The 27,112-nt window shown below is 50.7% G+C and overlaps 1 protein-coding gene and 1 long non-coding RNA gene across 13 annotated transcripts in view; one reads left to right on the top strand and one right to left on the bottom strand.

The window, feature by feature from the left end:
* Positions 1–5,828: 5,828 nt before the first annotated feature.
* Positions 5,829–27,112, bottom strand: part of Smarca4 (SWI/SNF related BAF chromatin remodeling complex subunit ATPase 4) — a 94,007-nt gene continuing 72,723 nt past the window's right edge. For 4 of the 12 annotated variants that reach the window (XM_076575858.1, XM_076575863.1, XM_076575860.1 and 1 more), the window contains 6 exons: positions 22,505–22,768; positions 9,535–9,643; positions 9,308–9,409; positions 8,507–8,639; positions 8,261–8,403; positions 5,829–6,264 (listed from right to left, as the gene is read on the bottom strand). In XM_076575858.1, the coding sequence (XP_076431973.1) occupies positions 6,232–6,264; positions 8,261–8,403; positions 8,507–8,639; positions 9,308–9,409; positions 9,535–9,643; positions 22,505–22,768 (784 nt within the window). In that variant the 3' untranslated portion in view covers positions 5,829–6,231. The remainder of the gene's footprint in view (positions 6,265–8,260; positions 8,404–8,506; positions 8,640–9,307; positions 9,410–9,534; positions 9,644–22,504; positions 22,769–27,112) is intronic. The other 8 variants (XM_042280512.2, XM_042280514.2, XM_076575865.1 and 5 more) reach the window with 3 other exon arrangements.
* On the top strand, positions 16,996–17,845 carry LOC143274200 (uncharacterized). Its single transcript, XR_013052647.1, has 3 exons — positions 16,996–17,190; positions 17,520–17,614; positions 17,742–17,845. It is a non-coding gene; the product is annotated as an uncharacterized LOC143274200 (long non-coding RNA).

Genomic DNA, 27,112 nt, shown 5'->3' with positions numbered 1-27,112 from the left:
TGTCCTAAGCCCTGACGGGTACCTTGCTGTATGGCCGGGAAGATGAGAATAAACCTCTACTCCGCTCAAACGGAGTTCTGACAACATATCAAAAACCAATGCGACAATGCCAGCCTAGTGAGCCACCACGGGCTGGGGGTCGGGGCTGGCTCCTGTCCAGACCGAGGTGGCGACCAGAGAGGGTTCCTGAGCGGAAGAGAAACCAGCTCTACCACCTACCTCCGGGGTGCTCTCACATGCTGGGTGGGGGGACAGCAGGAGGGGCTAAGGAAGAGGGGAATGGGCTGGTTAGGTGGAGAGGCTGGGTAGGAGTCTGAATCAGAGTGGAAAGCGGAGGGGATGGATGAGAACTCAGACACCAGCGGGGGCCATCGGAACAAGGTCAGATACTGCTTTAACCGACTGTCCCATGGCCTGTAAGGGCGTGGAAAGGACACTCCGGAGCACTAGAGATGGACGGTCATGTGCCACAGGCTAATGGAGATGCATGTTTGCCCGTGAGCCCTGAGGCTGCGGGGCCAGGAGGACAGACATCGGCCTGTGTAGTTCCACCCAGGGCTGTATATGGCTACAGTGGTTGAGAAGGTTGAAGTCAGCCAAACTGAGGACATGAGAACGGGGTGTGTGTTTGGGGTGAAGGGCCCTGCCATGGTGCCTCTAAGGAGGGGAGTCGTTTTCACCCTCCAGCACGTGGGGTCCAGGGGTAGAACTCAGGTCATCTGGCTTGGTGCAGCGCCTTTACCCACCTTGCCACTTGGCTAGCCCAAGGGCGAGCCCCTTGAGTATGAAGGCGTTAGTGCCCACCGACCCTGCGAACACCAGAGGGCAAAGCTCAGTTCTTATCTAGGGGCCCATGGATGAAACTTGCAGATGGCAAGTGAGTGTAAAAGCCGGGGGGGGGGGGGGGGGGGGGGAGGAGAAGGATCCTGAGAACATGAAGGTCAAAGGTTACCAGAGACTAAGCACCAGAGTCCCATGGGTAGGTGGCCATTGTTTGTGTGTCCCCACACTTCCAGGTGCTTGTGGAGTCCAGAAAGGGGCACCTAACTCCCCTGAAGCTGGAGTTACCGAGCTGATGTAGTGCTGGGAACTGAACTCTAGTCCTCTGGAAGAGCAGCAAATACTCTTACCTGTCGAGCTCGCCTTCCAGACCCTTGTTTGGGGTTTTAATAAAGGGCTTTGGGGCCTGTGAGATAACTCAGTGGGTAAAGGCACTTGTCATCAGCCCTGACAACCTGAATTTGATCCCCAGGACCCACACGGAGGAGAGAACCAATTCCCACAATTTTTCCTCTGACCTGTGGCACACGTTTCCCTACCCCACAAAAATAATTTTAATTGAAATTTTTTTATTAGCTGGGTGGTGGTGGCCCATACCTTAAATCCCAGCACTAGGGAGGCAGAGGCAGAGGCAGAGGCAGGCAGATCTCTGTGAGTTCAAGGCCAGCCTGTTCTATAGACTAGTTCTAGGACAGTCAGGGCTGTTACACAGAAAAACCCTGTCTAGAAAAAAATTTTTTAGAAATTTTTTTACCTTGTTTTTTGAGACAAGGTTTCTCTGTGTCATGCACTGACTGTCCTGGAACTCACTTTGTAGACCAGGATGGTCTAGAACTCACAGATCTGTAGCTGGAAGTTTTCCTGTGTTCCTCCCAGTCCTGCAGCCGCTTAGACCCAAGTAAACACACGGAGGCTTATATCAATTACAAATTGCATGGCCATGGCCTATGGCTCAATTTTCTTGCTAGCTAGCTCTTATAACTAAACTCAGCCCATTTCTATTAATCTGTGTGTCGCCATGTGTTCTATGGCTTTACCTGTGTGCCATTACATGCTGCTCCCTGGGCAGTGGGATGGCGTCTCCTCCGCCTCCATCTTTCTTCTTCCTGTATCCCTCCTGGATTTCCCATCTGGCTATAACCTGACTTGCCATAGGCCAAATGGCTTTATTTATCAACCAATCAGAGCAACACATATTCACAGCATACAGAAAGACATCCCACAGCAGAGATCCGCCTGCCTTTGCCTCCTAAACTCTGGGATTAAAGGTGTGCGCCACCACTGCCTGGCTGGGGATTTTGTGGCTGTCAAAGGACTTTATGCAACTCCAGAGGGGAGGCCAGGCCTTCGCCGGGAAGGTGAGCACTCTACCCACTAGGTGGCACACTGGTCCTGGTGACCGGCTTCAGCAGTTGGGGGTCTCTTCTGTGGCTCCATTCTTTCTCAGTGCTGAAGGGAAGAAGAGATCTGAGCCTTCTCCGGGGTTTGGAGCGTGAGTCTCAGTGGAGCACGTGGGGTGGGAGGTGACATGCCAAGCCCCCAGCCCTGATGCCATTTTCCTAGCAATGTAACCCACACCTCTTCTCAAGACATTTCCACCTTCCAGGTTCTGCACCCCTCCTCCAGGCCCCTAGCACTCCTGAAACCTAGGCTTGGATCTCACAGTTTTGGAGAAGTGGCCCCACCTGAACCATCTCTGAAGTGGGCAGAATCCCTTAGACACTGGGATCTGGAAAGCTCAGGGGTGAGACCAGCAGGGAAGAGGGGAAAGGCCACCACAGGGCAGCAGGGGTGGGGCCGGAAGGGGCTGTCACCAGCCTCAGGCCAAGGGCAGCTTGGGACAAGGCAGACCTGCTCCTCTGACCTCTCACCCTACATGGCCCACGTCCCCATGACACACGGCAGTGCCCGTGATGCTGAACCCAAAGTGTCCTGTACTGGGTCATTGCACTTCTAAATCCAGCCCTCGTTTCTTGCCTCTCAGATGAGACAGGATGCAGGTCCCAGCTCACAAAACGGCCATTTCAGTTGTGCAGTCAACAGCATAGAAAAATGATGCACAGTTACAACAAAGGGGGGGGGGGGTGACCCTCCTCGCTCTTCGTGAACAGCTGGAATACAGTCTAAATAGCCGGGATAACGACAGCCACTTCAGGCCACAAGGTAGCGGGATGTATGAGTGTCGCACAGAGAGACAGAAGGATGAGGGAGCTGTTTCTGACCCTGAAGAGAGGTGCAAGGTTCTCGAGAACCCGTCGGGCCCACTTTGGACTTTGCTGCTGTTTATAATGAACTATATCATCACACCCACATGTTGGTGTGTTATCTTTGCTTCTTTGTTGTTTTGAGGCAGTTTCTCTATGCAGCCCTGGCTGTACTGGGACTTGTTCTGTAGCCCAGGCTGGCCTCAAACTCAGAAATCCCGCTGCCTCTGCCTCCTGGGATTAAAGGCGTGTACCACCATGCCTGGATAGACTCTAGATTTTAAATGCCATTAAAAATCTTGTTTAGTGCTTTCTTAGCACAGTAGGCAGCACGTCTACCTCATAATCTGAAGGGCCTGAATTCAAACCTCAGAGGGCAAACATCTCAGCGGTTAAGAGCACTGAGTGCTCTTCCAGAGGACCCAGGTTCAATTCCCAGCACCCACATGGCAGCTCACAACTGTCTGTAACTCCAGTTCTGTGGCAAAACACCAATGCACATGAAGAAGTAAAAACCCTGTTTATAGTTCAAGAGCACAGCTCGAGGGAGTGGGATCGCCCTGCCACCACCCGGGCTCTACAAATCAAGTAAAGGCGCCACCTCTCTGGCTCCCAGGCCTTTTGTTTTTTTCAAAGATCAATTCTCATCCATGTAGTGACGGCTGTCCAGGCACTTGCTATGTAGAATGCAAACAGACCCACCTGCCTCTGCCTCCCGAGTGCTGGGATTAAAGGTGTGCAGCACCATGACTGGTCCCAAAACAAAACTTTTCCCTTTTTTTGAACTTTCTACGAACCGAACCGTTGGCTGTCTTGGAATTCATTATGCAGGTCTTGAAATCACAGATCTCCCTGCAACTACAGGGATTGAAAGCAGGCATCTTTATTTGATGTGTGTGAGTGCTTTGCCTGCATGCATGCAGTGCTGTTGTGAGCCTTGATGTGGGTGCTGGGAATTGAACCTGGAGCCTCTGCTGAGCCATCTCTCTAGTCCCGGCGCAAACTGGTTTTCTATAGGAGTTTCTTTTGTTTTTGTTTTTTCGAGACAGGGTCTCTCTGTGTAGCTTTGCGCCTTTCCTGGAACTCCCTTTGGAGACCAGGCTGGCCTCAAACTCACAGAGATCCGCCTGCCTCTGCCTCCCGAGTGCTGGGATTAAAGGCGTGCACCAACACCACTGCCCGGCGCAAACTGGTTTTCTAAATATTCAAGCACATTGAAGTTAGAACCAGTCAAGTGTATTACAAGTCTGTAACCTCAGCATTTTGGATTAGGAGGTTCAAAGCTAGCTGCAGTTACACCCGAGTTCAAGGTCAGCCTGGGCTACCTGAAACCCTGTCTCAAAACAAAGTAAAGCAGCCAGGCAGTGGTGGTTGCACACCTTTAATCAGAGCGCTTGGGAGGCAGAGGCAGGTGGCTCTCTGTGGGTTCAAGGTCTACAGCCTGGTGTACATCGAGAGTTCTAGGACAACCAGGGCTATATAGAGAAATCCTCTTTAAAACCCTGCTCAAGGAGCAGCAGTGATGGACACAGAGGAGAGAGCAGCCATTCGGGGATGTGCTGAAGGGCTAGAGCTTGTGCAGAGCCTCAGTGGCACATGTGTGGGCCAAGGCTTCAGGCAGCGACTGTTATCTGTGCAGAACCCTAGAAGCTGTACACACTTTAAGCTGGTTAAGTTTGAAAACAGAGCTCAAAGAGCTAGGCGCCAAAGGAAGAGCCTGGCAGGCCTGCACTGGTTGGCAGTACTGTGTGCTTCTGGGACCGTGGCACCCAAGCAGCTGCAGCTACAGGTGGGCAACGGCTGAACAGTAACGGAGACCTGGAGGGCAAAGGGACGGCTGCAGGCAGAACTGGGGCTTAGGAGCACAGGGCCAAGGCAAGTCGGAACTATTTATTTAAGTCTTATTATTTTTTTTTTATTTTTTATTTTTTTTTTTTTGGTTTTTCGAGACAGGGATTCTCTGTGTAGCTTTGTGCCTGTCCTGGAACTCACTCTGTAGCCCAGGCTGTCCTCGAACTCACAGAGCCTCTGCCTCTCGAGTGCTGGGATTAAAGGTGTGTGCCACCACTGCCCGGCCTTTAAATCTTATTTTAAAAGATTACTTATTTGGGGGCCTGGGGAGATGGTTCAGTGGTTAAGAGAACTTACTGCTGTTGTAATGAACCAGGTTTGGTTCCCAGCACCCACATGGCTCACAACCACATGTAACTCCAGTCCCAGGGGATCTAATACCCTCACATGACCTCTATGCATTCTAGAAAAGTACATGGTACACATATATACATGCAGGCAAAACACTCATACAGAAAATAAATACACCTAGTAATTTAAAACGAATTATTTTTGTATATGTTTAAATACAAATTCATCTGTGAAGGCAATATTGGATGTAGGCTCTGGCTCCCCATCTGAAGCAGGGTCTCTTATTTGCTACTGCCCTTACATGCCAGTCTGAGAGCCTGGAGGCTTCTCCATGCCTCCATCTTAGAGCACATGACTGCTGGACTGGATTGGGGTCTGGTCCTGCTTCCTGTGGTGCCATCTACCCAGCTCAAATTATGGACTGCCCCACGTGGATGTGTGTATGAGCAGTGTGTGTATACACCTGTACACGTGTTCAGTGTGTGTACATATGGACATGGAGGGCAGAGATGGATGTTGGGTATCTTCTTTGATTTCCACTGTACACATTGAGATGGAGGCTTTCACTTGAACCCACACCTCACTGATTTGGCTTGCTTGGCATGTATGATGCAAACCCCAACCTGTACCTCTGACATGGCCAGTACTTTGCCCAAGTCTTTGACCCTACTGTAGTGACAAGGAGCACAGGGAGGCCAGCGGTGGCTTGTCATTGGTTTAATTTATTACTGTCTGACTCCAGTGACACTGACATACCCGCGGGGCCTGTGAACTTCCCGGAGAGGCGGCTCTGTCCAGTAAGATACAGTACACGGAGTGGACGGCACGCGCATGCATCCACCCACGCTGAGCTACAGTGACTGGGCCTGGGGAGGTGGATGGTGCCTCCAAGAGGTCCCCTCTCTAGACATTAATGCTGGGAGAGACTCAAGGCCAGGCCAGGGCCGACAGACAGGCCTATTCTTCTCTGCCTATAAATGTGGAAGAGTGCATGTGTACAGTTCTCCAAGTCCGAAACTACATCTGGTGCTACCCATCACTGCTAAGGGCTACTCCATCTCGGCTGGGACGTGTGCCTCGGGGTCAGGACTCTGGAATGTCTGCTTCAGTCCTCCTCGCTGCCACTTCCTGAGCGGTCCTGGAGGAACAGGAGACAGGTTGTGAGTGGGCTGCTACCTAGGCACTCTCCCGAAGTCACGGGTTTTCAAATGTTGTGGAAAAGCCTATGGATCTCAGATCCCAAGGAATATATTATCTTGATACAGCAGAAAGAAAACATCAAAGTTTGACCCCTGTCCTGCACCATGGCAGCCCTGTTACCACTGGGCCTGTTGTACGGAGAGAAACTGGCTTGGGGGTGAAGGACAGGCCACCAAGGAAACCTCCAAGAGGCAGCCGGCTAATTATAGCCATTCTGAGTAGGAACACATGCTCTGTCTCCTGACTGCCATTTTTGGTGTTTGTCTAATGCAGCTCAGACCAGCCTCAAACGTGCAACGCAGCCAAAGATGGTCATGAACTCCTGATCCTCCTGCCTCTACCTCCCAAGTCCTGGGATCACAGGAGTGCTCCATTATGTCTACAGTCATTATTTTATTAAGATTTATTATTAGGGTGGCTAGAGAGAAGGCTCAGAGGTTAAGAGCACTCAGCTGCTGTTCCAGAGGTCCTGAGTTCAATTCCCAGCATCCACATGGTGGCTGACAACCATCTACAGTAAGGTCTGGATCCCTCTTCTGGTGTGGAGGCATATATGCAGGCAGAACACTATACATAGTAAATAAATAAATCTTTAAAAAAAAATTTTTTTTTAGGGCTGGGGAGGTAGCTCAGTGGTTAAGAGCACTCAGTGGTTAAGGCTGCTCTTCCAGAGGACCTGGGTTCAGTTCCCAGAACCCACATGACAGCCCACAACATTTTCTAATTCCAGTTCCAGGGGATTCAATGCCCTCTCCAACTTCCATGATCATCAGGCACACACGTGGCATATACATGCAGAGAAAATATCTATACACAGAAACAGATTATCTAAAACAAACAAACAAACAAACAAACAAACAAAAACTTGGGTTTTTGTTGTTGTTTTGTTTCTGAAGTAGGGTCTCTATCTTGGCTGGCCAGGAACTTAAGAGAGCTGCCAGCCTCTGCCTCTTTACTGCTGTGATTAAGGCACATACCATCACACCTGGTTTATTTTTATTATGCAATGTTTAGGTATGTGTCTGTGTGTGGCATGAGTATGGACATTCAGGCTAGAGGCCTGGGATCCCCTGGTGCTTGAGTTATAGGCAGCTGTGAGCCACCCACGTGAGTGCTGGGAACTGAACTTTGAGCCATCTCCCCAGCCCCTCCCCATTTTTACTTTATTGGTTTTTGAGACTGGGTTTCTCTGTGTCGCCCTAGCTGTCCTAGAATTCACTCTGTAGACCAGGTTGGCCTCAAACTCAGAGATCCTGCCTGCTTCTGCCTCCCAAGGGCTGGGATTAAAGGTGTGTGCCACTATCAACGGGTTCCATTTTATATTTTTAAAATTATTTTTATGTGTATGAGTTGTTTTACCCACATGTATGTTTGTGTATCATGTGTGCCTCATGGCTACAGAAGCCGTAAGAGGGCACTGGATCCCCGGGACTGGAATTATAGATGGTATGAGCCCAGCCGTGGACGCTGGGAATTGAACCTGAGTTCTCTGGAATAGCAGCTGGTGTCATTATCCCTGGGCTATCTTCTTTCCGGTCCTATTTTTAACTCACTGGTCTATGTGGAAACCTGAGGACTAAGCCTATGTCTCATGGCAGCACACAGCAGGAAGGCTTCCAATGTGCAGGCACAGGTCTGGTGGCCCCGGTCATCTCTCCTCGGACAGACCTGTCCTGTCCTGTCCTGCCTGGCTGCTCTGCAGGCCTCACCACAAGCACAAAGCTCCTGCTCTGGAACCTGCTGCTACCAGAACTAAGCACACTGCTGCTGCTTGGGTTGTGGGACTGGGTCTGGACTGTGAGCTGCTAGACATGGATATGTGAACAGGCTAGGTCACATAACGGCGAGCCTCAGTTTACCCATCTGCAGAGTGGCCTGGACTTGGGACTGGCTGGGATGAGGTGTGGCCTAGCTAAGGGCTGCAGTGCCCTTACCTCTTCCTGTTCCTCCTCACTGTCGTCGTCACTCACAACTGGCTTGGCCCGGGACCCCCGGCTTGGCCGCCGGCGGCCCCCCTTCAGTCGGTCCTGGGCCTTCTCCTTGCGGCCCAGCTTGATCTTTACCTTGACAGAGCGGGCTGTGGGGCAAAAAGGAAGTAAGGGTTCAGTGAGGCCCAGCTGGCACCTCAGGTCATCTATGAGCGGCTGCACTGCAGGTCTCTGCCCCTTTCCCTTACTCACACTCAGACTCGGAGCCTTCCTCCTCACCCTCCTCTTCCTCTTCACTTTCTTCCCCTTCACTGTCATCCTCCTTCTCGATCTTCTGCCGCACACTGGTGAAGACAGACTGCAGGACGATGGAGTCCTCGTAGATCTGTGAGGACAGAGGGCTTGTGTGGCTTTCTACTGGAGCCCTGCTGTTGTTCAGCAAGGCCACCCCACAACCCTTCCCTGGATGACAAAATGCCGTTTGTGCACTGGCCAGTTTCTCCCTCACTGACTCCACTTTTCAATGCCCTGATGTCTACAAAGATGGACGGTGTCGGAAACACACAATCCTGCTGGTGTGGCACTTCCTTGACCTAACAAAGCAAAACCCATCTCCTGGAAGCCACCCCTCTCAAAGGTGGGAGGAGCCTGCCAGATGCAGGATGGGGACCACTGCCAGGCATTTCCTCACAGAGACACTTGGTGCCGGGCAGTGGTGGCGCACGCCTTTAATCCCAGCACTCGGATCTCTGTGAGTTCGAGGCCAGCCTGGTCTACATGAGTTCCAGGAAAGGTGCAAAGCTACACAGAGAAACTCTGTCTAAACCCATGCAGGCATTCCCTCACAGAGACATCCATATATAAAGTAAACTGAACTGGAGACAGGCAACATGGCTGGTAGGCAGCTGTGTGTGGTCTCTGCACCACTAAAGAAGAGACATTGCTTTCGGCAATAGTGAACAGCCCCAATTGCTGAAGCCCAACAAACCAAGCCCATGAATGAGCTGCAGAGGGATGAAGGGCAGGTGGCATGATGGCCGTGAGGGTGCTCACCAAGGAACCCTCGAGGTTGAACGTCTGAGCATTCTGGCACAGCAGCATCACATCCTTCTCCAGGTCATTGAGGCTGCGGTACTTGTGGTTTCGGATGCGTTCCTGTGGGGAGGGAAGGAGGGAGGGAGGCCTTACTCTGGGCACCCATGGCCTCCTGCCTGCCCACGCTGTGACTGCTGGGCTGACCTGGCTGTCCTCCCACAGCCCCAGTCTCGGCACCCACACACCTTGATCTTCTTGAAGTCCACAGGCTTTCGGATGAGCTCATAGTACTCGGGAAGCTCCTTGCGCGAGGGCAGCTGGATGAACACCTCGCTGAGCTGACGTCCACTACTGCTGCAAGATGACACAGTGTGTGTCACTCCCAGGTGTCCCTGAGAGGGACATTGTACCACCACACAAGGACAGAGGACCAAAATTTCAAGACCAGGGAGTCCTTTTATCTTTCTGAGACAGTGTCTCGTTACAAAGACCAGGCTGGACTCAAACTGAGAGATCATCAGCCTGTCTCCTCCCAAGGGCTGGGACTGAATGTGAGCACCCCACTCCATTTAAGTGTCTGAGGTCTTCTGACTGCTAAAACGTTCCTGACAGATAACCAGGTCCTTGGCAGGCTGTGTATGCAGTCTGCTGCCATCTCTAAGCCCAGCCCTGGAAGGAGTGTCACATTGCCACCCTCAGGGTACAGACAGCCAGGACAGCCTCTGCCTCCTGAGTGTTGAGATTCAAGTGCTCACCACCACACTCATCTCACCCTACTTTTTATACTACGAAAGCCATACATGTTTGAGCAGGAAGAGCATGACAGGTACCTTCTTGAGACCACAATCCCCAAAGGCAGAGGCCTTCAGAGCATATGGCACAAACCCCAGGATGAAAGAGGCTGAGTACAGCTGTGTCCTGGGCTCTCCAAAGGGACACCTGCTGCTTCCTACAAGGGTGGACCGTGGCTTGGGACCACCCAGACTGCTGTCTTGGCTCCTGATCCTGAAGTGCTCACTGTAGTGGCCCTGCAGAAAGTAGTGTGAGCAGGCTCTGCGGAGAGTCTAAGTGCAGATGGGACCAACCACATCCACCAGCGGATGGAGGGAGGGAGGGTGGGAAGCAGGCTCCCTAGGATCTGTGTGGCTGGTGCAAGGGGCAAGAATGCCCTGTCTTCTGGTCCATCACCTGACACACAGTTGCCCAGTCCTTCAGAGTTCTCAAGTGGCAGGCAAGCCAGTGAGCGGGGTAGAGGAGACCATGCCTACCAGGGCCAGGAAGCAGCTATCTGTATGGAGGAGGGTCCTTGGGGCACTGAGCTCCACAACCACCTCACGAGCACCCTTCTAGTCTTGATTCCCTTTCTTCTTTCTCACATAGGTCAGCCTGGCCTCCAACTTGCTGTGTTGCTAAGAATGACTCTGAACTTCACTCTTTCTCTTCTTAAAAACCCTAAATTCAAAATAGGCGGGGGTGGTGGTGGTGGTGTGGTGGTGGTGGTGGTGTGGTGGTGGTGGTGGTGGTGGTGGTGTGGTGGCGGTGGTGGTGGTGGTGCACACTAACCCCAGTGCTCAACAGGCAGAGAGAGGCTCTCTGTGAGGCGAAGCTAGCCAGTCTACACACTGAGTTTCAAGGCAGCCAGGGCTACACAGTGAGAACCCATCTCAAAAACCGACCACCAACCACACGCCACACTCCAGTGGCTGTCCCACACCAACGAGACTACGGGCAGCACAGACTGGAGTTGGTGGGGTGAAAAAGAAACATTAGAAGGTGGAGGTAGATAATGATTAGGGTGCCGAGTAGGAAGTGACTATGATCAAAATAATAAAAGTTTTCGTTTTGTTTTAGAAAAGTCTAAGTGGCTAGGCCTGACTGAACTCATTGGTAGAGTGTTTGTCTAGCATGCACAAGACCCTGGGTTCCATCTCAGCACCACAAAAAGAAAAAGAAAAATCTCAGTGCATGGCAGTCACAATCCCTCATACAGACACAAGAGTCCCTTAGACACAACAGCAAGAGGAAGCTTTGTCCCTGCATGACACGTGCCATACAGAGCAACTGCCACCACACACAGCAGCAATTCAAATTCTGCTCCTGCTGAGAAAGCAAAGGTTCCAGCTGTGTTCCAGCTGTTCCTCCATCCAGCATGGGGGCCAGGTGCATGTGTGCGCATGCGCGGGCAGCAGCAGCAGCATATGGACATGCCCGGCCTGTGTATAGAACTAGAATCTTCCTCCTCCTTCAAGAAGGCCAGAGCACATCCCCTCCAGCAGTGGATGTGGCTTAGCCTAGCTTTCTGCACCTGCAGATATCCCTGCTGTGGGAGTTTCCTGTTCCTACTGAAGGGCACTGGCCAGGTCTCCTGAACCGAGCCGTGCCCCAGTCCCTGCTGTGGAATCGTCTAAGCAGAACCTACTGACGGCAGCAAGGCTTCCTTCAATCCTGACTCTTAGCAAGAACTGTTTCCCACTGATGCAGACAGGTGGGCATAGGCATACGAATAGCACTTAACAAGCTGGTGAGGCCCAGGAGTTCAAGCCCAGCCTGGACAGCTCAGTAAACCTTGTCTCAGTAACAAAAGATGTCCCCAGTGTGGCAGGCTTAAGAGCCCCCCCCCCTTTAAATTCAGGTGACGCAAACGCAAAAGGAAGAGCCTTGAGTGTTTTGAAACAGTTCACTTTCCCTTCAGCTCTGCAACACTTGGATAATCCTAAAGAGACCCCTGTCTCAAGTTTCCCCTGGTATTCAGGCATTTGGATGACGACCCACTGGTGTGCCTGTGGGGACTGCCTTGACTGTTATCTGATAAAGGAAGCCCCAGCCTAGAAGCGGGCAGTATCATTCCCTGGGCTAGAGTCCTGAACTGGTAGGTGTGGAGAAGGCCAGCAGAGCAGGGGGCATGCGTTCATTTCTCTCTGTTCTTGACTGTGCTTGTGATGGGTCTAGTTCCTGTCTTGACTTCCTTCCCAACGAGGACAGACTGTCCCTGAACTCTGACCTAAGTAAGCCCTTCTTTCTTCCTCAGCTGCTTCTTCTCAGGGCATCTTATCACAGTACCAGAAATGAAACCAGGCCCGGTGGTGACCAAAGCTGCTGCAGCCATTCTCCTGTGGTCTGGAGATGGCCTTCCCCGGGAGTGGCTCGCCATCTAGACCAGTGCTTCTCACCCTTCCTGATGCTGAGACCCGTTAACACAGCTCCTCTTGGTGTGGTGACTCCCAACCATTAAATGATTTTGTTGCTACTTCATAATTGTAATCTTGCTCCTGTTACAAATCGTAATGTAAATATCTGATCTGGGACCCCCAAAGGATTAGAAACCCATAGGATGGGAACCACTGATCTAGAGGAAGCCGGCAGTTTTCTGGATTGCTTAGTATTGCTCAGTCCAGAACCTGGTTGACACCTACCTTTGTGGGTAAGTCGTGTGGTCAACCTGACATAACTGCCATCTGTCTCCAATCCAACCCTGAGGAGTCCTGGGCTGTAAACAAAGCAATGCTGACTGACTTCTGCGTCTTCTAAGAATTTTCTTTTTGTTTCTGAGTTCCTTCCCTCTACACACTGGCTGGCCTGCAACTAACTCACTATATGGCTCAGGCTGGCCTCAAAAATCACAGAGATCTGCCCCGTATGCCCACCTCTTCTAGCTCTCTGCTCTCTGGGATGCTGACAGTGCGTCACTCCACGCTATTCCTGTTGGTGCTATCACAGCACCTGGCACCAGAGCTCAAGGCCACCTTCCATCCTGTGACGCGCAGTGGGGGCTGCTGGAGGACAGCTGGACTGACAGAAAATTCTGCTCTTAGCAAGTTAAGCCACACAGCTCACCAGGCAAGCACACTTGCCTTTGCACAGGAAACTCACACGGGGATACTATGCCCTGGTGCTACCTGCCACTCTGTCTGCACATAGATATGGCACGTGGTTACTGGGTAGATATTGGTCCTCTGCTATAATTCAGTTTGGAAGATTGACAGTTGTGATCAGACAGACCATGGATGGTACGAGACATTCTTCCTGGAAAGAAAACATAGGAGCATGTCCCAAGAACCTGAGGAACAACAGCACCCTTGAGGAAGAAAGGCCTACACAGTCCCTTCCTTTTTCAGAAACATGAGTGAACCCTAGGGCTGTGCACAGGCGAGGCCAGGCACTCACTGTGAGGACCTCTTGGGCAGTCAATGCCATACTTTGGGAGGCTAAACTTCACAACTGAGATGCAGTACCACGCAGGCTCCCTCCCAATCCCCGGGCCCACTTGCCAAGCTTCCTAGCTCCCAAGCTCTTCCAGACTGTCCACTGACATCAGCACTGAGTGCCACTCCCCACGTAACCCTATCATCATACACCTCACCTTGATGCAAATGGAACCTTTCTCGAGATCTCTGGCACAGGCTGCTTCTAACTCCACCCACACATTTCTCATGATGCTGGTACTGAACCAGCCTTACACATACTAATCAAATGCTCAGCCATGGAGCATGCATGCATTCAGAGCCTTGCTCTTGACTGGATGTGATGTAACTAGATGTTGGAAGTGGAAATGGCCTTGACTTCACTGCTCTGATGAACTGTAACCTGGAATTGTGAGCTAAAAACTCCCTTTCTTCCTTAAGTTGTTATCTTCAGGGTGTCTTATCAGAGCAACAGGAATAAAATGCGGACACATACTGGAAAAGGAAGTGCTCGGTCACAGAAAACCCTCCCAGGCACTAAGTTGGCAGCAGAGGGATGGCCTGGGGCTACTGCATCCACTCCGGCTCTTTTCCTTCCTTAGTCATTCTGCAGTGAGGCTGTGACCTGGCATCTCTATGGTATGAGCTGTGTTTCTGGGTGCACAGTGAAGCTAAGCACCATCCTGAAGGCTGCGAGCACCCTGCAGCCTTTTCCAGAAACTGTCAGAACCTGGGAGTTCATCTTTCTGGGAAGGGGGTTTGGACTCGATTATGGCAAACACCCGTTTGATGAGTGGCTCATTCCATTCTCTTCTCGGTGTTCTGGGCTGAACAGATCTAAAGTCTTAGGGACTCACTGTCCCGTTGAAGAGACATCTGCCTAGCATCACACTGGATAGACATACACTTTGAAAACGTCCCCACCACACCACTAGCTGAGGATTGATCACCCTGACAAGATGCTCTCTCCAGTTGTTCTCAGTATTCCCACCCTGTCCTGCCTGCCTGCCTGCCTCCTCACCCACGGCAAGCCACGAGTCACAGACTGCACTACTGTTTACAAGTCTTACCGGCATGGGACGAGACAGGCACAAAGGAAGAAAGATGTGTCCAGGTGTCCTGTGCACACCACCTCCTAACAGACCCACTGCAGAGCTCCCTGCAGATGCCACCTGCCTACCCGTGCCTCCAGTCGGACGTGCTCTGGTGCTGATGAAAGCCTCTGCAGGATGAGAACTGAGGGAAATGGAAGCTGAACCTCCCAGTGCCTGAGTGGCATGAACGAGCTAGGAGAGCCCTGCTTTCAACCCAGATCCAGGAGGGAGGCCATGGCCATGGCTTCCCAGTTGGGTTTCATTGCTTTAGCCACAGCCAACGATAAGGGGGACAGTTGGGGACAGTGCTGCTCTGTTTCTCTGTGCTGACTCCTAGAGAAGAGATCACCACTACTTCATTCCCTGTCCTGTTTTACCACTACAGAAGGGACACCATCTAGAGCCCAGGCTGCAGTTACTGAGGCCCTGCCAGGGAGGACCCAGAGTTGGTTTACAGGCCTCTTGGGAGCCAGCAGCCTGTGTGGGGCTGTTGACTGTGCTGCCACCACATGGGCAGGGCCTTTCTCCACCCTGGCTCAGTGTTCAGGAACAGCTACTTGTCAAAGTCTTCTCTTTTTTGTTTTTTCAAGATAAGGTTTCTCTGTGTCGCCCTGGCTGTCCTGGAACTCTCTATGTAGACTAGGCTGGCCTCCAACCTAGACATCCACCTGCCTCTGCCTCCCTAAGTGTGCACCACCACGGCCATAAATGACCAAGTCTTTTAAAGACAGAGTCTTATGTGTCTCAACTTGGCCTTGAATTCACTTCTGATCCTTCTGCCTCCACTTCCTCAATGCTGGTGGTTACAGGTGCACACTTCCAAGGTGCTGGGATGGAACCCAAGATCTTGTGCATGCCTGGCAAACACTCTGGCAAGGGATGCACAGCCCAGCCCTGGAACCAAAGGTTTTATTATGGTGTCATGCTGGTTAACAATGGAATATGAGCCTAGGGTTTGAGAAGTCTGGAAGACTTCCCATGGAGCCCAGTGCTGTATAGGACACAATTCAACACCTTCATCTGATGAAGAGAGCCTGAATATGGCATGACAGTGGTGGAAGTCAAGCAGAGAACGGAACAGGTGACCACAGGTCCATGGTAATGCCAAGAAAGCATCTGAGGACTAGGAAGCAGATGCAAAGGGACAGCAAGGCCAGTCATGGCTCTCCAAGTTATCTGAGGCTAGAGGCAAGATGGAGGAGGCCCGAGGTCTGTCTGCAGTACTGGGTGACAATAGCCCAGACTGAACTTGTCAGCATTCCATCTGTGACTATGGCAGCAATCTTGCTGTCAAAGGACACCTCAATCCTCTTTTGAGACATCAGGAACTTGGGAGCCAAAGGACCACGGGATATTCTGATCTAGTAGAACACATGGGCTGGGGAGTTTGAGGTAACTGGGTGAGGAGATCATGCCATCGAGGGGCAGCCTATACACCATGTGTGGAGGCTTAGCAAGTGGAACCTGGGACCTTCTGCTGAACAGAAGGCCTTCCCAGGGACATAGGCTGCTGCTGACTCCAGGGGGACAGAGCAGTTGGGCAAAGGACCCAGCTGCTCCAGACTCTACACAGCATCCTATCTATCAGTCTTGCCTGTAAGCTATGGACTGATCACTGGTTTCATTATTAGCTGCCTGTTTTCCTTCGTGTGTAAATGTTTGGCCCAGTACATGAAGCCCAAGGTGGAATCTGCCTTCTAATCAGAACAGGTGGAGCTTTTCCAAGTAGATTCTAAGGTGAGCTCATAGTCTTAGGTGGCTAGACAAGGAAGCAGGCCAGGGCTGCCCTGAGATGCTGAGTGAGCTCTGTCTGTGGCCTGGCCTGGGGCTCACCTGGCCTTCCTCTAGCCAAAGTCTGCTGCAGCTTCTGGGCCAGGTGGTAAGCAGATGGTGCTGGCCATAAACATGGAACCAGTAGGCAGCAAGCCCAGAGGTCACTCAAAGGCTGAGGGGCTGGAAAGCCCTGGGGCTAATCTGCCCCATCTTCCCTGAGGACTGGGGCCTGGTTCCTTTACTTAGGAGGACAGATTTAATTGAAGAGGTACCTCAGGCAACAACCCACACTTTTTTTTTCCCCATAGAGCACAGCCTCTCTCCTCTGAAAAACATCTACCTTCTGCCTCTGTACACTGAGTAGGGACTGGAAGGAGACAGTATGGCTTGCTGAGAAGTCCTGGGCAGTGCTGGGTTTATTTCTGGGCCTGAAGCTCCATCCTGCCCACATTCACTTTTCCATGGGCCTGACCTCTCAGTCTTGTTTTTCCATTTGGAAATAGAGGCACAAGGATAGAAGAGAATTCCAAAATCTACGACTCTCAAACTTCCAGAAAAAGAGATGGGGCCAGATATGCTCAGCTTGGTAGTGTGAATGTGCCCACCACCCACAAGTGTCAAGTGCAGAAACCATCCCCCTTTCTTCTATAACCCACAGTGTCAACTTGTGAGGCAAACATGTCACTATGACCTCAGCACCAGTGTGGAATACACATTCTACACAGCAGCAAGGGCTCCGAGAGGTCCACAGCCTGGGGTAGCGGAGGCGGCACCCTCTAGTGCGCTGAGACCTGTCCCTATGCACTTGAAAGGATCTGCCTGCTGCCCTTGCTTTTCCCTGGCCCAGGACAAGGTACACCCAACCCCTGAGTCCATACTTAATTTTCATCTATGTTTTGCTTTCAAAGTAAAAACCTGTATTTCCCACGTCATTCTGGCAATATGGTCTTTGGCTGGCTGTGTGCTGTGGTGCTGGGGGTGGTGCTGGGGATGGTGCTGAGCCCTGCGTGTGCCCGGCCCAGCTTTGCTCTTAGTCTGGCAGGCTCTCCAACGTGGACAGAGGGCTGAGACTGCAGGGAGAGCAGCTCACCCTCGCAGACCTCTGTCCTGGGTACCAGCACTGCCAACTCTCTCTGCCAACACTGTCTCCTCTCACTGACCCTTACCCTCCTCTTCTCCCAGGGCTCTGCTCATGTGGGCAATCCTGCCAGCCGGTGGACTGACTCAAAGATCCACACAATTCAAGTTCCCTATTCGCTGTGTGCCACGGTAGGAAGGTATACTGTGAGTGGGTGCTATGGAGACAAGGTCAGCTCTGTGGTATTAACTCAAGCTGGGTCAGAAAGGCACAGACTCAATGGTTAGCAGCATTCACACAGCAAGGGCTTCCCTGTCTCTCCACAGCAGTCTGCCTTGGATCCAGCAGCACTAGTTCCTGGAGGCCGCCAAATGGATGTGTAACTTAGCTGTCACCCAGAAGCAGGTACATGATCTAGCTCAAAATCATTCTTCAGTGTCTGTCAAGAAGCACTATGGGCCGGGCGGTGGTGGCGCACACCTTTAATTTCAGGACTTGGGAAGCAAAGGCAGGGGGAATCTCTGTGAGTTCAAGGACAGCCTGTTCTACAGAGCAAGTTCCAGGACAGTCAAGGCTACACAGAGAAACCCTGTCTTGGGGGGGCAGGGAGGAGAGAAAGCAGCACTGAGGTGATTCTGATCCTTCAGGCTCCATTTTGAACTCAGCCTGCTGTGTATATGAGCAGAGGGCTTCAGGAAGCAAACTGAAAAGATCCCAATTGTAACCTCAACACCCAGATAGCTGAAGCAGTCCGACTGCCTTAAATTTGAGGTCAGCTTAAGCTACAAAGCAAGTGCATGCCTCAAAAACAACAAAAGGTTCAAATGTTTTCCTTGAAATGTTCCATTTGATGGTTCAGAGTGCTAGCTGCTCTTGCAGAGGATCCAGGTTCAATTCCCAGCACCCACATGGTAGTTCACAATCACCTATGACTCCAATTCTAGGGGTTCCTATACATTCTTCTGGCCTCTGGCACCAGGCACACCCATGGTTCACAGACATACACTCACAGATATTAAAAAAAAAAAAAATGTGATGCTTGCCAGGGCTACATAGTGAGCTCCTGTCTAAAATAAAAAACAAAACTAAGTTTGATGCTAGTGTTATTCTTCACATGTTCTCTCTGGCATACTTGCAACAGGGTAAGAGATATCAGGCCTGGCTTGTGAATACTGCCTGCCATGCCAGAGACCAGTGATGGCTCAGAACCTTCTGTGTGACAGGTATGTCATAAAGAATCTGTGGCCTCTGCCCTCAGGTGCTGCAAGGTGACCTCTAAGCCCTTGAAATGCCATTCTGGAGGGGATAGGGCTCCGTGATTCAGGCTAGTGACTATGGGTCTGACTGACAAGCAGAGGTGGTGGATATAGAGGTCAGCCATGTGAGTAGCCAGCTACGCCACTACAAGAGTCCCAACAAAAAAATCCCTGGGTGCCAAGGCACCCCCAGCTGTCTCAACATTTGCAGGGAAATTGGCAATGTCTGTGATGCCACCAGGAAGGGAGGGACAGCGGGGAGATGCTGCTCCAGAAACAGCAACCACGACTTTCCTGGGAACTACTGCAACTGAGGAAAAGGTATAGTTGGCCGCATGACCTTCCATCAATCACCAGAACTGTGGATATCCTGTTAGCTACTTCCCTTGGCTGCTTTAATCTCTGTCCTTTTACCACGACAAAGCCAGACTTTCTGTAAGCTCACAATGTGCTGTCTCACAGCTCTGCTTGCCTTCCTAGTGGCAAATTTAGTTCCGTGTCAGAAGTATGCACAAAATAAATCAATGTTGCACCTAAACATCATTTTTAAAATTCTCTGACAAATGAGGTAGGTTTCTGACAAGGAAAATGAAGCAAGGCTGATTTCCTCAGGTGACGTGACTGTGGCCATCAGTGACCCATGCTAGGGCAAAGGGACCTGCTTTCAACAAAACCAGAGCTCACCACCACCCTCAGAGGCATCCTGTTACAATCTTTCCCTCTGTGGAGCTCTGGGCTCCATGACACTATGCAATCTAGGTGTGAGGTTACTCAGAAACCAGGTATTAAGCCCCAAAGGCATTTTGTCCCCCAGAGTCAGCCATAAGCACAGTCACATCCCCCAACAAGGTGCTCGGCATCGACTCTCACGTTAACTCCACCCAAGGAGTCTGTGGCCTACAACAGAGCCATCTGGACAAACCATCTCTGAGTCTTCACCTTACTAACCGAATCATGATCATATCTGTGCGCTGGGTCTGCTCTACTGCTGGGTGAGTCATCTGTCAGCCATGGATAATGACATGAGGTGAAGGAAGCCTTTTTTCAGGAGGGCACAGAATACACAAAGAACAAACTGGTTCCTCTGAAAACAACCAAGGCCTTGCCACTGCTAGGAAGTCTTTCACATGTGCTCCTCCTTCCGATACACTAAAGTCCAAGGAAGTCAGTGACCCTGGTGTTGTTAGGCACACATCTGGAAATAAAGGAAGAACACTCTTAACTACCCAGAGTCCTTCTCAGGCAGCTAGCTCTCTAGTCAGGCCCCTCTTGGAGAGAACTGCTGCTCACTGCCCAGCACCATGGATCAGTTTGGAACTTCATCCACATTGAAGTACAGGGTGCTCTGCAGGTGAAGGCCCTCTAGGTGCAGCACTATCTGTGTCCAGAGCTCTCAGAGGGGGTTATGGCTGCCAAAGATTCATTCCCTGTGGGTGGATTCCTGTCCAAAATACTGCAACCCCATTGCTATGGACACGGGCTGGGCTCCTGGGACACAGCAGCGAACCCAGACAGAGACTGCACGCCGAGCTCAGCTGAGAGGATGAGGGTCAGTCACTTCATGACCTTGCCACCAACTGCCAAAATTTGGGATATCTTGGCGCGAACAGTCTCCCAATTTCTCAATTTTAGTGAAAAATATTAATTTTAGGATTTTTGTTCCTTTGCTTGTTTTTTTGAGACAGGGTCTCTCCATGTAGACCAGGCTGGCCTCAAACTCAGAGATCTGTCCGCCTCTGCCTCCCGAGTGCTGCTGGGATTAAGGGCGAGTGCTCCATCCAGCATCGGCTCATTTTTTTAATGTTCCTTATTTACTGTGTGTACATGTAGGAGCTTGTATCACAAGCACACACATGGAAGTCAGAGGACAACTTGGGAGAGTCACAACTTGTCTACACGTGGGTCCCGGGTATCAAATTCAGGCCACTGGCCTTGGTGGCAAGTGCCATTGCCCATTAGGCCATCTCGCTGGCTCATTTTTGTTGCTTTCTGAGACAGGTTTTCGCTATGTAGTTCAGGTTGGCCTCAAACTTGTGACCATCCTATCTCAGCCCTAGCCCCACTCCAAAGCTGGGCTGACAAGGGTGCACCAGCACTCAGAGGTCACTCTGGTTTTACTGTGTACTTCCTGGTGTTCTGATGTACGCAGAGACCCTGACACCCCTTCTCATGGAGACGAGTCACCAGGACATTCTTTTAGGAGGTGTGTCTTCACACCCCTTGTCCATGCTTCTATCAGCTCATCGTCTCAGAGTCTGGTAAGAGTCTGCATTGTTATAAGGGAATCATCCTATGGTGAAGTGATTGTCAGCCATTAATGGTGGATGGCTTCTGTGTCCCACTGAAGGGTGACCCAAGCACTGAAGATCAGCGGGTTGTTTCTCCTGGAACACTGTTTGACCTTTCTGAGTTTTACAACTATAATCTATTTCAAAGCAAAATCTAAGAGGGTCAAGGGCTGCCTTCTCAAGAGGCTATCCAGAACCTCTGGAGGGCTCACTTCAAGCCCGTCTTGCTTCCCAGTGACCTTCAACAATCTCTTTCACTTTCGTTTTCAGTGTCCTCACAAGCACATTGTTAGAAACCAGGCACACATGTGCAGGCACACAATCATACACACAAAGAATTCAAAATAAAACTTAAAAAAGAAAGGAGAAAGAAACCACGGGCCAGTTATTTTCATTGGATTTTTACACACTCCATATCTAGAACAAGCATCTAAACAAGCTAATCCCTCTGCACAGGAAGTAGTCCTCCATTTGCCTCCGGTGTGGAATCTGCCTGAGAGGTAAAGGCAGCAAAGCAGGCCGACACCCCCTTTCTTCCACCCCCTCAGTTTCAGATCTACAAGGGGATCTGTGCAGATGTGCATATGAAGTCAATGAACAACCTGCAAGAGCTGGGGCTCTCCTTCCCTCCAGTGGGTCTCTGGGATCAAATTCAGGTCATCACGCTTGGTGCCAAGCCATGGAGCCATCTCACCAGCCAATGCGCATGCACTGGTTTGGGCACCACAACCACACCTGAGCGGTTTCACTTGTGGACCCTTCCCAAATGGTGTGAGAAGACGCATGACTGCTAACTCTCCCTGTGGATGATTCACTTTGCTTCTTGAGTCACAGAATACTGTCACCAGAAAAAAATCCAATTAAGGGGCTGGCACTGGTCAGTGTGCATTGGAAAGGTGAATTAAGACACTATGCAATGGAAAGATGAGCAAGTCCCAAGCTTCATGCTTTCCATCTCCTGCTAGTCAAGGCCTGCATGGGAACCACAGGACCACCCATAGAGGAACAGCGCCATCTGATGCCGGCCACAGACCAAAACATGGGCTACCTCATATGTGGCTGATCTTATTAGATAGGCTTCCCTCCAAGATTGGAACCTGGCAAGAAACAAGACAACTCTCAACATCTGAATGACCTTAAACACAGGGAGAGGGAGAACCACCAAGATGCCAGGCATACAGCAGGAAAGCCAGAGGCTGCAGTCATGTTGGCCTCTTTGCCATGATCCACCTAGCCACAACCTCTCCGCACTCAACCGTTGGCCATTCCAACAGCTGCACCTACAGCAGCTACAGCAGCTACGGCAGGGCCCGTTCTTCCGGAGCAGCCCTTCCTCAGACAGCAACTGGCACATGGCACCTTTGCTGACACGTCCAAGCCTGCCTCTCTATCCCGCCGCCTCTTCTTTTCCTGTCCCTGCTTCAGATCACAAGCCCTTTAAGAAGGGCATCAAAACACAGGCCTTCAGTGCTGGTGAGTACCAGGTCCTGCACCCTATGTTGAACGACACCCCACAGGGACCCCTCTGCCGCTGTCTCAGCTTACCTGTCCTTGTACTTGATCACAGCGTCTACGATCTTCTTCATCTTCTTGGTAAGGTTAGGTGGGTTTGGGGACAGCTTCTCGGCAGGTGGCCGTCCACGCTTCTTCTGCTTCTTGCTCTCCTCGTCCTTGTCACGGCTGCGGGTGCTGGTGGTCGGGGTGGAGGAGCCGGCCTCGCTGTCCCGCTTGCGCTTGCGTGAGGATTTCTTCTGCCGGACCTCCTCTTCGATCTCCTCCAGCGTGCCCTCCTCGATGGCCTTCAGGGTCAATAGTGGTAAAATAGGACAGCCAGCACCCAGGTCGACAAAGAGAGGCCGCGATGCACGCTCCTGGGGCCCGGCTAGGGAGGGAGGTGGCCCCCATACTGACGTCCTTCCAGCATGGCTGGCTCAGGGCACAACATCTACTGGGAACCCTGACTTGTCTCCTGAAGGTAAGAAAGGCCAATGCTCTTCCACTTGGATGGCCCACCCAGTGCCCATTCAGGAGACTGACTACACAGGATCATGCATGGGCCAGGCAAAAGCCTAGCCACATAGATACAGACACCTGGAAGACCCTGCTCTAAGGCTCTGTCGCCATCTACTAAAAATCTGTAAAGTTAATCCATCGATTGATTGATTGTGTGTGTTGCATATGCATGCGTATGACAGTGGCAGGGGGGATGGAATCCAGGACAAGCTGGGAACTGGTTCTCTTTCTACCAAGTGGGCTCCACGGATTGAATTCAGAGGTCATCAGGCATGGGGCAATCACCTCTACCTATTGAGCTACCTCACTAGTGCCCTGTGGTGGTTTGAAAGAAATGGTCCCCAAAGGGAGTGGCACTATTAGGAAGTATGGCCTTGTTGGAGGAAGTGTGTCCCTGTGGAGGTGGGCTTTGAGGTCTCAACTGTGCTCAAGTCACGCCCACTGAGAGAGACCACCTCCTGTTGCCTGTAGGTCAAGATGTACGACTCTCAGCTCCTTCCCCAGCACCAAGTCTGCCTGCACACCACCATGTCCCACCGTGATGATAATGGACTAAAACTCTGAACTGTAAGCCACCCCAGTTAGATGGTTTTCCTTCTAAGAGTTGCCGTGCTGAAAGTGTCTCTTCACAGCAACAGAAACCCTAAGACATGCCCACCTACCTTTGGGAAGTGTGATTGAACCGTTTTAGCTGTTCATCAGTAGAGTACAGTGGAAATGAGGTGCCCTCAAGGCCTAGCAGCCACCACTCTCAGAACCTTCTCTCAGGTACCTCAGTGGAGCTGAACCACTGCAGCTCACCCAGCACAGGTTTCCTCTGTCGTATGCCTATCTGTCACTTTTACCACCATTACTACTGTGGCTGTTTATTTGTTTTGATACAGGGTTTCATGTAGCCCAGGCAGGTCTTGAATACCTATCTACCCCTCAACATCCCAAGTTAAGGGTAAGGCGTGCCCAGCTTTCCTGTCCTTTCTAGTGTCCTTTTCTTCCTTTTCTCGATCTACTCTGTGGCGCTAAGGATGGGGTTCAGCTCTCAGGTACAGGCTAACTAAGCAGTGTCCGGGGGCGCGGCGCTAATGCACAGACAGCCTGTCTGCTCAAAGAACGGTGCACAGGTTCTTAGACACTTTAACAGTAGTTGTGATGTGGATGCTGGGAACTGGACGTGGGCCCTCTGAAAGAGCCATAAGTGCCCTTAACATGAGCCACCTCTCCAGCCTAATCTTGTTGCTGTGCTGGGGATAAGACCCAACATCTCACACATGTTTGCCAAGGCTCCGGCCCCTGAGTTACATACATGGAAGCCCTTCTTCCATGGTTGCTCAGGCTGAGGCTGCCAGTGGACTCCTTAAGTCAGCTTCCTCACGGTAAAGCTATTGAGGTGAAGAGCATGCCAAATAACAATAGTTAACTTTCAAAGAATATTCTAGGGGAGCTTGGGATCAGGAGAGAGTCCTGAATCAAAAGACCTAGCAGGTCGTTGTTTGTTTCACACCTACACTGTGGCAGTGTCCAGGCCCTGGGCTGCATGAAGTCAGATGAATTCTGGCCCAAAGACAGTAACACAACACAGTATGGTCTGGCCAAACCTCTCAAGAGCAGTGACAACTGGGCTTCAAGGGGGGGGGGGGAGAGCCTCTGGGCCAAGAAAGCAGCATTAGGGCATGTAGCAGCAGGTGAGACACACCTGTGAGCTCTACTGCACTCAGGAATGAGCAATGGTTTAAGACTGTTCCCCAAATTCATGTCTACCCAGAACTTCACAACTTGACCTTAGATAGAAATGAGGTCCTTATAATCTGTTAATGATCTTGTTTTGGCAGGGAGTAGTTAGTGATAGCCTAATGCTGAGAAGCAGCCCTGGCCCTTTTTTATTACTCTTAATTACATGCATGCATGGGCATCAGAACTCCTGGAGCTGGAGATTCAGGTGGTTGTGGGCCACCTAATGAGTGTCAGAAATTGAACTTGGGTCCTCTGTAAGAACAGTACATGCTCTTAACCACGAAGCCATTTCTCCATGCCCTCCTTCCTTCCTCTGATGAGACAGGGAGGGGCAGGGACTAGAGAGAGGTGGCCACAAGCTAAGAGTTGCTGGAGCCCCAGAAGAGGGGACAGCCAAGGACATTGCCCAGGGCTCCCAACGGAAAATGACCCTGCCAGCAATCTGTCTGGTTCTCCAAGAGTGAGAGAATGTTCCCAAACCCTGTTAAGTGGCACAATTATGGCACTTTATCAGAGGAGCCCCAGAAAGAAAAGAGATAGGGTCAGCCCTGGTTAGCGGTGAGATAAGCTGTAAGATCTGGACACACAGGGAGCGGCCTGCAGAATGGCATGAATTACATGTCTACTAGCAGCAGGAGAGAGGGCTGATCTTAGAGATTTCATTATCGTAAATGGATCTCTTTTGGAGACAGGGTCTCCAGTAATCCAGGGTGGCCTTGAATTTCTGATCCTCCTACCTCTACCTCCCAAGTGCTGGGGTGACGGGCACGTGCCTCCACACATGGCTTTGTAACTGTAAATTTATTATAATGTAAGATGTGCTCTCTCTGCAAAATATTCTCTTCAGCAAATGCTGCTGGGACACCTCGATACGCAAATGTGGAATTCAAACTGGACCTTATTTTTCATACTTATGAAAACTCAGAATGGGTTAGAGAACGTTTGTTTGTTTCAAGACAGGGTTTCTCTGTGTAGCTCTGGCTGTGCTAAAACTCACTCTATAGACCAGGCTGGCCTCAAACTCAGAGACCCACCTGCCTTTGCTTTCCAAGTGCTGGGATTAAAGGTGTGTACTTCCACAACCCAGTTCACAAAATTTAATGTGCAAAATAAAAGGCTCAGTGGGAAAGTATCTGTTTTGCAAACTAAGGACCTGAGTTTGAATTCCCAGTACCCACATAAAAGCCCGGAATGGTGGAATGTACTTTAGTGCTGGTATGTGGAGACAGGCTGTCCTTATGTTTAATGTCCAGCAAGTTTAGCCAATAGAAAATACCAAAAGGGGCTGGAGATGGCTCAGTGGTTGAGAGCACTGGCTGCTCTTCCAGAGAATCTGGGTTCTATTATCTATACTCACATGATGGTTCACGACCATCTAAAACTCCAGTTTCTGGGGATCTGACTGGTGCCTTCTTCTGGCCTTCATAGGCACAGACGTACATGAAGGCAAAACACCCATATACAGAAAATGAAAGTAAATAAATCTGAAGGGAAAAACAAGACACCAAGAGGCATTGCGATTCACTGTGTCCTCAGTTGTTTTCTGTAAGGTTGATGTCTATGACTTTATGTTTGAGTATCGTGCTTACATATGTGCCTATGCACCACACATGTTCCTGAGGAGGTGAGGGGGTGAGCCTCCATGGGTGCTGAGAGTCAGACCCAGGTCCTTTTCAATAACAACTACTCTTAACCACCAAGCCAGCTCTCCAGCCTCAGAAGTGCTCTATTTTTAAATGAAGCAAAACTACAAACCTCTCAAAACAAAAGTCAGGCCTGGTGGTACACACCTATAATCCCAACACTTGGGAGACTGAGGCAGGAGGATCACCATGAGTTTGAGGACAGCCTGGGGTAGTATTCAACTATTAGGCTATCTAGGGCTCAAACAGCAGATTCTATCCCACAAAGTATAAAAATGAAAACAGGGATAAATTTTTGTGACCTTGAATTTGGCAAATTTTAAATATATATCAAATCATAAACAATAAAGATAAATAGCACCACCAAGATGGCTCATGAGAGTTTGCCACCAAACCTCATATCACAGGATGGAAGAGAATAGACTCCTATAGGTCCTCTGACTTCCGTGAGTGCCATGTTATGTGTGTGCCTGCACTCACAAACAAATATACACACACACAACAATAACAAATACCTTTCAAAATGAAAAACCCTTTGTGAGCCCAAGGATATCAAGAAAAAAAAAGAGGGCTCAAGAGTTCAGAGCCCACACCGCAAAGAATCCAAGTTTAATTCCTAGCACCCATGTCAGTTGGCTCATTCGCCTGCCCCAACTCCATCTTCAGGGGATCAGATGTCCTCTTCTAGACTCCGTGGCTCAGGAGCATGTATAAACACACACAAACACAAAGAGATTAAGAAGAACCCAGAGAAGAGGAATCTACTGCT

Source organism: Peromyscus maniculatus, chromosome 7 (genome assembly GCF_049852395.1).
Source record: "Peromyscus maniculatus bairdii isolate BWxNUB_F1_BW_parent chromosome 7, HU_Pman_BW_mat_3.1, whole genome shotgun sequence".
NCBI lineage: Eukaryota > Metazoa > Chordata > Mammalia > Rodentia > Cricetidae > Peromyscus > Peromyscus maniculatus.
This window is presented reverse-complemented; position numbering and strand designations above follow the sequence as displayed.